The sequence below is a fragment of the Paralichthys olivaceus genome, chromosome 10, assembly GCF_024713975.1.
Source record: "Paralichthys olivaceus isolate ysfri-2021 chromosome 10, ASM2471397v2, whole genome shotgun sequence".
NCBI classification, from domain to species: domain Eukaryota; kingdom Metazoa; phylum Chordata; class Actinopteri; order Pleuronectiformes; family Paralichthyidae; genus Paralichthys; species Paralichthys olivaceus.
In genome coordinates, this window is record NC_091102.1 from 8,743,994 (window position 1) to 8,754,358 (window position 10,365).

The window sequence follows — 10,365 nt, forward strand, 5'->3', positions numbered from 1 at the left end:
AGTCACATTTGTTGTTGAAAGTGTGCCGCCTACACGCTTGTTCCCTCACCACACAATTTGAATGCCTTTGAAAGTTGGCCCTTTAGCAAGGGGGAATCAAACCTCGAAAGCTTCCCTGTATATAATAATAGCATGTATCTGCAGGCAGGCTGCAGTGCTGAGAGATAATCCTGACCTGAAACTCGCACCATGTACAACAGGAGAGGGAAAGGAGGAGGAAGGAAGCATAGAGAAGGAAGAGTTTTTTAAGTTTTGCTCTTTGTTTGCATCCAAGATTTCAGCGAAGAGGGGTTCTAGAAAGACACTGAGCCCTGAGAGGAGCAGAAGACAAGCCACAGAGAAGAAGTTAGGCTTTGAGGTAATATACATTTTATTTGTGTCTTAATTATTTTCAACTTCTGGAAACCCAAACAGTTATAAGTCAAAATAATAAAAAAACATTTACCTTTATTCCATCAGTTTGATTTTGTTTTAACTTTATTCAGAATTTTAAGTAAACTCATCATCAACCTTTTAAAAAATAAGACAGCAAAGAGAGAATCAGTCACTGAAATAAATATTTCTTTCTTTTACTTCTGGCCTCACAGGCATTTTTCACTGTGCCTGGTGCGTTATTTGTGTAATATAGCACTGGGTAAATAGGAGCCCTCTGGATTTTACTCCGAGTGGAATTGCCATTGATCTCAGAAAACAATTCCACTTCCTCCCATGTTGCCAGAGAAGGCTTCCCAGCAAAAAATAGAGCACCAGGGATGTAAGAAGAAAAAGGGAGGTGGTGGGGGAGAGAGGAGGAGGAGGAGATGGAGGAGGAGACAGAAGGCAGGGCAATGGGGGGGGGGGGGGGGGGACTCTCGTGATGCCCCTGCTTTTCTTCTCGTGCCCCCTGTGTTGACTAACAGTCTGGTTTTGGGACGACACTGAGCTCAGACGCCGTCGTCGAGAGGCTGCTCCTGTTATTGTTCAAAAGAAGAAGGTGGTCCCTCCATCACACTCATCCTCACCTGCCATCTATCCAGAGGAAGACTCTCACCAGGGCCTCAGACATGGAGCCTCTACCTCTTTAGAAGCAGCCGCCCAGACAATCCTGAAGCAGAACAGCAGGTAAGAGCAAATGAACTTATCACAAAAGTTAAGACTTAAAAGATGCAGATTTTTGGGTGAAGGCTGTGAGCATCCCTCTTCAAAGTATGTTAGTCTCTAAGGGAGACAGGACACAGTATCTTGGAGGCCTGGCGTGTGTTTGCATCGTCCCCGTCGTCCCAGGCAGGTACAGCTGTCCCCCTACTCACTCCCACTTCTTTCATCTCGCTCTGTTTGTCTTCTCCTACTTTTCTTTCTCTCCTCATAACTCCCACAAGAGTCAAATATATTCAAACAAAGCGGAGCCCTATAAAGACAGAGCCACCTGCAATGTGTACAAACTGAATGAAGTCTCCGAGAGACTGTTTCTTGTCTCTTAACCACCTTAATATTCCAATATATTAAATATTGAGATGTTCTTTGGTTCTAACTAAGGCATAAAGTCTTAGTGCTGTTATTTAATCTGAATTGATGACATGCATGGCTAAAAGTAATCAAGTAATCAATCAACCACTAATGGAAAAAAGCTAGAAAACTTAAAATGAAGGTTGCCAGCTCGCAAGTAAACAAAAAAAACAAAGGAGCACACAAGCAAGTCTAATGTAATGTTTTTATTCAAAAAACTAAAATCTGATTAATGACAGAAGAAAAAAACTGAAAAAAGTGTCAATATGACAATCAGTGTACAACCAGATTTAATGTTATAGATTGATATTTCTTTGGTGGTTTGATTTATTAAATAACAAACAATAAAGTTTAAGAATGTATAAATATAGTGGAATAAAAAGCACACAATGTATTTTCTGAAATGAGATGGTGTATAAGTATTAACATTCAACATTCAAGTGAAGCACATGTACTTCAGAACTTATCTACGCTGTAATTTCAACAATTTTAATAATCCACCTCTTCTTTTAAAAGCCATTAGAGTGTCACAAAAGGATCATCGCTTAAATAAGTAACAACAAATTAGTTGCACACATGCAATGTGAACCTGAGCCAAAGATTTTCTATTTGACACTGAAATGAAATCAGCAAAGCAAATACAGACATCATTACATTTTATACAAATAAGATAGACTTCAAATGATAAAAACCAAAACAACAAGCCAAATATCTAGTCTGTCACTCTCCAGGAATAGCAGCAATCCAGTTATTTCAGTCAGCACGAGTGTTCAACTGAATTTTCCTCCATGAAAACGCCTCGCAGCTGTCTCCCCTGACAGCTCCAGTGTAATGCCATATGCAGCGAAACAATAGATCATAGCAGGGCTGTGGGTCTGTGTACAGTATGTGGGCAGATGAAGAGCCAGACAGCCATGTAAGGTAGCAGGCAGCACATCGGCCCGCTGGCTTCTGCTGGTGTGACTGATATATGGCAGCCTAGATCCACGCCGGCCTGTAAGTGCGTGACGACAGGTGACTCCATGAGTGGGACGTTTTCTCCCCCACATCCCACATCAGACGCACTTTGTAGGTCACACTCGCCCCAACACACCCACTCAACTAGCCCCGATACAGCTAAACTTAAACGTGCTCATCCTTGACTGTAATGCTGGCACTTGTGGGGCTAAACAGCTGCAGCAGCGCACGTTGGAATTGACGCTCCGCGCGTGTTAGAGTTCAAGTTCAAGTGCCACGCTCCAAATATAATGCTTGAACTTTGACAGATTTGTGCAAATTGTTGTTCTAACACAATAAACAGGCCTCATTTCTCTCCATCAATCTCTCCATTATGCCTCAGCTCAGCCCAGAAACCAGTATTGATCCCTCGGGGGGTGATAATAAAACTCACTGATCTGCATTCTGGGTATGTTTGGCATCCTGTGTGCAGATCTGTTGATTTGAACTCAGACTGACGGAGCTTGTGTACCAAGCATCGAGCGGCTGTGTGGTTTGGTTTGACGTGTTCCTCGAGCTCGTGCTGTGTCTGTTCCACTGAAACATTGCTGAGCTGTCACAACGCTGCAACTTTAAGTGTTACTGGCAAAGATAATTTCGTTTGAGAGCTGCTGGCACATGGGCTCCTTGTTTGGGATCATTTAAAACGAGCTGCGACGTACAGTCTTTATATCTTAGTAACTTAACTCAATCAGATATCAGTCATCAAAAACCACAAGAATTTAAAGAACAAACTATGAAGCAACAAAAAAAATCAATAGAACATTTTAAAGATTCATTAAAAAGTAAAATAAGAAACATTTATTATTTCTAAGGGGAATGAAAGAATTTGGCTCGGAGGCAGTTTGTGGAATCAAACTTTAAGAATTTATTGGATCATGTTCTGTAGTTATAGTGTTTAACAGAAATTAAGAGCAGAGGTTTATAGATGAATATCGTGGGATTGTTTTCCCTTCTAGACTCTAAAAATCCCACCCAACATTATAATAGATAAAGTAGTGATGACTGTGAGATTTGTCATCTCTGATGAAGTTTGCATATACTAAAAACAAAACAAAAAAGCACCAGCAGTGATTACATTTCTGTCATAGTTGGATTAACAAATGTAAAAATCAACACAACCTGATGTTGGCATGTTCCAGGCTTTACAGAAGTTCTTTTAATCAACGCACGACAATGGAGTTCCCTAAAATTCCCAAATAAATGAAGTGTTCCTGAGCTGGAGCCAGTAATATGAACATGGAGTATTAAAGGTGGTCTATCTCCGGAGGCTCTCTTAAATATTTTTAGATTCCATCGTCAGGGGCCCCTCCATTGTGAGAAAATGTTTCCCTCTAGAATATGTCAAATACTGTTGATGTTTTTTTCCCAGAAATAAATGACTTTTCTCTTTCTAACGAGTACAGTACATTCACTTGTTAACTACGTGGTTTTTAGGACCGGCGAGTAGAGATGGGATGTGAGATTGCCAAAAAATCTACTCGATCTCCAGCAAATCCACTCACACATGTAATAACACATATGTACTTTATGCTGCAAATACTTAACCTTCCACTGATGTTCCTCTAAACACGTTAAAGGGAAGGAGGCCAAGAAAACATACACCACCATCGGCTGACTGTCTGTATTTCTATGAGGTCGGCATGGAGACGGCAATGTATCTGTCAAAGGTGGCACACGAAGCTGAAAGTTATAAATCACTGGGGGGATGTTTAAATCAACCCTGCCCCCTGTTGATCCTGTTGGAAATGCAAATAAAAGTGACACTAAGTGATCCTGTGGGAGACATGAACCTGGAATCCTTGCTCTTGTGCCACATCGTGATAAGCTCCTCTAAAACTTTAAACTCCAGCCTGAGGTGCCGTCTCATCCCACCCTGAATGAGAGTCACTGCCCTCTAAGGTAAAACCGTGTCCAGCAGGCCGGAGGATTTATCGTTGTGCTACAGGGTGGGGAAAACCCACAGCCTTTATTCCTTTAGCTCTGCAGAAGTCATCACTTCACACTGGTGCAGTTTAGTGGCTGCTTCTTCTTTCATTTTACCTCCGTGAGTGAGCCGCCTGGCTGCCGTCCAGACCAGCTGAGTGTCAGCGTGTAGACATCTGACCAGGAGAGCCAAACACAGCCACATTCACTGGGACCAGTTTGACCCTGAAGTGGTGAAATCATTGTAGTTATTGGCTGCACGGTTCAGACAGTGTCTGCTTTGTCACTTAGTTTATCATATCTCCACAACACCTTTCCAAAACATTGTGTCCATGACTATTTTAACTAACCAACACTCTTGGTGCATGACACACACGTGAGATCATCCCATGATGCTGGAATCAACGTCAATAGACATAAATCAGACGTGTAATATGCTCCATTTGCGCAGTTCACCGTTCTGACGGCCTCATAACCAGATTGCCCATTACTCCTTCTTTACTCTACCAGAGAAATGATAAACAAATATGACAGCCAGGACGCTCCACAGGCAAACCAGACGGCTCAGCACAGGGTACGACGTGTCTCAGTAAATCCCCGGTTATTGCTGAGCTCTCCAAAGGCCAACTGGAGCGCAGGCATCACAGAGACAGTGGTGGGAAAAACTTACGTTTATAGCAAAGAAGTTCTCTTGGCTGCAGCTTTTCCGACCTCCCCTCCCTCCCTTTAATACCTTGTTCTTTTTGTCCTTCGGAAATCATATTGTTTGAGATTGCTTCCTCTGAGAACAGGAAGGGGTAGTCGAGGGAATGGGACGGAGATGCCTTTTCCCTGGCAGATCTCAGATTGTCATGTGTAGGGCTTTCCCACGACTATAGTGTTTCTTATTATTGTTTGTGTATGCATATGATCTGCACCAAATTGCATACACTCATAAATATCAGTCCCCTAAACATACATGAAAAACACGTAAAAGTAAAATACATGAAAATTCCTGGATCCACTCCCTGATCCAGATCCGTACCAAATTTTAATGGTACCCATTACCCACACCGCACCCTTCCACCAAGTTTGATGGTGATCATCCATACTGTAGTTTTTAATTAATCCAGGTTAAAAAAAAAATGTGTAAGGGGCCTGACCCCAGGAAGAACCTGTTAGTGGATCCAGATAAACAGGAAGATCCACAGATATTTTTTAATTCATTTGACAAAGCAAGATTGTGCATTGCTTTGGTGGAGATGAACACACTCTCCGATTGGCCTTCTGATAGTTCTCTCATTGTTTTTCTCTGATCTGGGTCACTTTTGATTTCGATTACTGTATTTTGTGCAGTTTACATTTGAATCAGTCCTGGAAGAGATTTCTTTGTCACCAGGTTCTGATAACAAAGAAAACCCGTTTTAATGTGTACCTCCTGTTATTGTGCAGCCTGTACACCTCACCCTCCTCCCTCCTGCTCTGCTTGTGATTTATTCCATTAAAGATTATCAGCTTTTTCCGGTCAAGCCTTTGGCAAGTTCCACCAGTTCCCGATTCACTAAACTGATCGTCCAACTGGTCTCCAACTGTGACCAGTTACCGGGTATTAGGTGCATGCTGGAAAACAAGTGTCACACCACAGACTTTCCTACGCTATGGACCGGCGTCTATCAGCCCTGGGCGTGGATGGAGTTTCCTCTCCCACATGTTCTGGCGGGGGTGTTTTGTCTCCCACCTCCCCATGTTGTACTGATAAAGAGCAGAACGCTCTGATTTTCCATCTTATTGCCATATATATACTTCACAAAGACACTGAGGGAGGGGGAGAGACAGACAGAGAGGGGGGCAGATGGTCATGGTCATTTAGAGCATCTCTCTCACTCACACACACACAATTCAGATCCCTGCACACACAGTGGACTACTTAACAGAATCTCTGGGGACATGGAAGCGGCCGCTCATGGATCACACATGGAGGGATGGTAAGAGATAACATCAACTCCCTGTTTGGCTTTTTTCACTCTCCGTTAATGTAATTATTATGCTGTGTATCTTTTCCTATACCTGGCACACCATTAAAGTACCAGTTTGTCTTTGCCATGTACGGCGGTAACTTCAGATGTGTGTGACGTGTTGGAAAAACCTGTCAAACTGTAACTCTCAGTCCTTCTTTCTTTACGTTACAACTCATTTGCTCTCTGAGCACTAATTGCATAGTAAAAAGCTGGAAGTAGACACATCAACACGGTGCATATAGATGTCATAGGTCATCCTTCAGTGGAGTTTGATGGGTTTTCTTAACCCCTCGATGATGGGGGGGTCATTTGTGGCGCCCATAAAGCCGTCTCATGAACTGCCTTATAGGGTCATTCACAGCCGAGACTCACCAGCCTATCACTGCCATGTTTGGGTCATACCCAAACTCTCACTAATGCTCGAGTCACACACACGCACCATATTGATGGATGAGTCTGGTTGACGCTTTGAGATAGTTTTGAGTTGCAGGACGTGGGAGGGTTTCGTGGTTGCAGTGGACATCAAAGCTGCTGTCCTGTCGTTGTGAGTGACGTCTGCTGGTTAATGTGCCACAGGCGAGATGGAGGTCAGGCCGGGTCACGGCATTAGAAGGACAAAGTTTCCCCGCCTTTATTTGCCCAGTGGTGGCCAGTTAACCTCTGGCTGTCATATGCAATTTGGAATGGGAAAAGAAGGAATGTAAAAAACACAACAACACACATATTCAATTCTTTTTCTTAAAACAACTGAATTATTTACTTTTGTATGACTTTTGAACTTCCCCTCCCTCCCTCCCTCCCTCTGTCATTCTCATTCTCTCATGGGAAAATGGTTGTTCTCATGCCATAGTGTCCAGTCCTCAAGCAATTCACAGACAGAGAAGCTATTTTTATGTATATGAGGCTTCACACAAACACGCCGAGGTTATTTCATCAGAAGGAATGTGCAGGACCTTCAGCTGCCTACGACTGATTATCTGTATTTATCTTTTTTCCTTGTCTCCCTCTCCGTCCCCTCTCCACCCCAGTGACTTCACCTTTTCACCTCCACCACCTCCTCGCCTTGCCCTCTCTCTCCTCCCTCTCTGATCTCTGTGTCTCAGGTGTGTGTGTGCTCGGCCCGTGAGCAGCGATGGGGGACTGGAGTCTCCTGGGTAATTTCCTAGAGGAGGTCCAGGAACACTCCACCTCAGTCGGGAAGGTCTGGCTCACCATCCTCTTCATCTTCCGCATCCTTGTGCTGGGCACAGCCGCAGAGTCCTCCTGGGGCGACGAGCAGAGCGACTTCCTGTGCGACACTCAACAACCCGGTTGCACCAACGTGTGTTATGACAGCGCTTTCCCCATTGCCCACATCCGTTACTGGGTGCTACAGATTGTTTTCGTTTCCACTCCATCCCTCATCTACATGGGGCACGCCATGCACACGGTGCGTAGGGAGGAGAAGCGGCGGAGGAGGGAGCAGGAGGAGAGGGAGGAAGGAGGTGATGGCGAAGAAGACCTGGAGGGGGAGAAGGAGTACCTCCAGCAGAAGGAGAGTGGGAAGGAGTTGGGAACTGTATCTAATGGGGTTAGTCGTATTCGCCTGAGAGGAGCCCTGCTGCAGACTTACGTCCTGAGCATCTTGATCCGTACAGTGATGGAGGTGACGTTCATCGTGGTGCAGTACCTGATCTATGGGGTGTTCCTCAAAGCGCTGTATCTATGCAAATCATGGCCCTGCCCCAACCCCGTCAACTGCTACATGTCCCGGCCCACAGAGAAGAACGTCTTCATCATCTTCATGCTGGTGGTGGCCGGCGTGTCTCTGCTGCTCTCTGTTTTGGAGCTCTACCACCTCGGCTGGAAGAGTATGCAAAGGTGCGTCCGCAAAAAAATGTTGCAGAGGAACAACCAAAGAGCTGTGACAGTGGCCGCGTCTGCAGCCTTGGAGCCAAACGGCCCGCCGCGGCCCCCAGCCACCTGCACCCCACCCCCTGACTTCAGCCAGTGCCTGGCAGCACCAAGCTCCATGAACCCTATGACCTCCATGGCCTCGCATCCCTTCAACACCAGGATGGCGCTGCAGCAGAACTCGGTCAACATGGCCACCGAGCGGCATCACAGCTGCGACAACCTGGAGGACGAGGAGGACTTCCTGAGGATGAGATACGACCAGGCACCCATGGAGCTGCCCAACAGCTGCTCCCCATCCCCAAAGCTGCACTCCGGCTACATGAGGGACAAACGCCGCTTGAGCAAGACCAGCGGGAGCAGCAGCCGGGCTCGCCAAGATGACCTGGCAGTGTAGAGAAAGTGTGGAAAGACTGGCTGACCAGGAAGAAGAGGGCTGGGTTAGGATTAGGGGTGGACTTTTAGAACCAAGATAAAGTGACTTGTGAAAGTTTTATTTCTGAATGATCTAACTAAATACACAAACTCTGGCATTTGGACCTGACACTTCCAAGTCGGGCCTACAGACTGTAGAAGGCTACAGAAGATGGACTGAACAGCCACATTAGAAAGGCACGCTGAGATCTGTGGGTGGAACATGTGAACTTGACGTGTGCAAGCTCTGTGAGCGGAGAGATTTAAAAAAAAAACTGACAACCAAACTGCAAAAAGAAACAATGTTGAAATGAGAACAGGGTAACGGGTGTGATACCTGTGACAATTGCACATTTTTATGTTTTACCATAAAAACTAACGGAGTGAAAGAGACTAGAATGACGTGCTGTATTGTGCTTGGTGTGAGCGGATTTAGGGAATCGTTCATGATAAAACAAAATATTACCATTCAATTAATTCTGGATCAGCCTGCGTATTTAAACAGAACAATCAAGTGTTTTTTTTCTCCCACAGCAACAGTGAGACACTGCAAAGAAAACAGAAACTTGATGTACAATAAACTGTGAAGCTTGCTGCATATCTGCAGTGAATCAAGATTAAGTGCCTTATGAAATATATATAGATTGAGAAAACATCCATGTCCAAACCATTTTTTTTTTTTCCAAGAGCCATGTAACTTTTAAAGAAGCCGCTTGTTGATCTGGTAACCTGATTGCACTACACAGCACCTGCAGGTCAACAAAGGAAAATGTTACTGAAGAATTATAATCTGAACGAGTGTGAGAGAAACTTTATTCATTATTCATATGTTTGACAGGAGCCTTGTCAGAGGTGGTGAGAGAATGTAGCCAGTTAAAGGAAAAGAGGAGGTCTTGCATGGACGGCGGTTAAGAGATGATCCAGCCACACGGTGGCAACATTGCACTAATGTTTTTCAGTTGTTTTTCTCCTGGAGCCATTGAGCGTATACTGAATTTGTCCCTATGCAATGTACGTTTTGATCAGTGTCTTTGAATATGTTTCATTTCTGTTGTCTGTTCTTATTGTTTGCAGTATGTAAATGAACATCCACGCAAATGGAGGTTTTACGTTTTATCCTACATATCCAGACAATAATCATGAGATCTGGATCAGTCTGCTGTGAGCTTACTGCAGTTGTTTCACAGACATTTATGCAACAAATGTCCTCACTAACCCATCGCAACTCAATAAATCATCAACCGTCCAAACTGTTGTCAACATGTGTGATTCTTTTTTAGAATATAGGACAAGATGGTGGATATCCCTTGTGGCTCTGAAGTCCTTCTGCACAATTTAAACTGACATTATTTAATTTTGCCATTGTTCTTAAATTTCAGTGTTTTCTACATTAACATAGAAATATGTTTATGTCTTTGCCAAATGTTTGAATACAAACATTTTGACAGCTAGTAAGTATAAATGTTGTGCTGTCAAACATTAAAGGCTGATTGGCCGCTTAATCACCAATATGCATAAACACGTATTCAGATGAGAGACATTGGGGTAATTATCCAGATTCCGAGTAAATATCACCTGTTCATAGATATTAGCATTCTACATATGCCAAGTTTTTTTTCATACAGATCTCTGCTTTAAATTTTGAGAACTTCAC

General features: G+C 44.0%; 1 protein-coding gene across 1 annotated transcript; it reads left to right on the top strand.

The window, feature by feature from the left end:
• Positions 1-960: 960 nt before the first annotated feature.
• gja5a (gap junction protein, alpha 5a) lies at positions 961-9,692 on the top strand. The gene is made up of 2 exons (XM_020089674.2): positions 961-1,101; positions 7,433-9,692. The coding sequence occupies exon 2, from the start codon at positions 7,537-7,539 to the stop codon at positions 8,692-8,694; it is 1,158 nt and encodes a 385-aa protein (XP_019945233.2). The 5' UTR covers positions 961-1,101; positions 7,433-7,536; the 3' UTR covers positions 8,695-9,692.
• Positions 9,693-10,365: the final 673 nt, after the last annotated feature.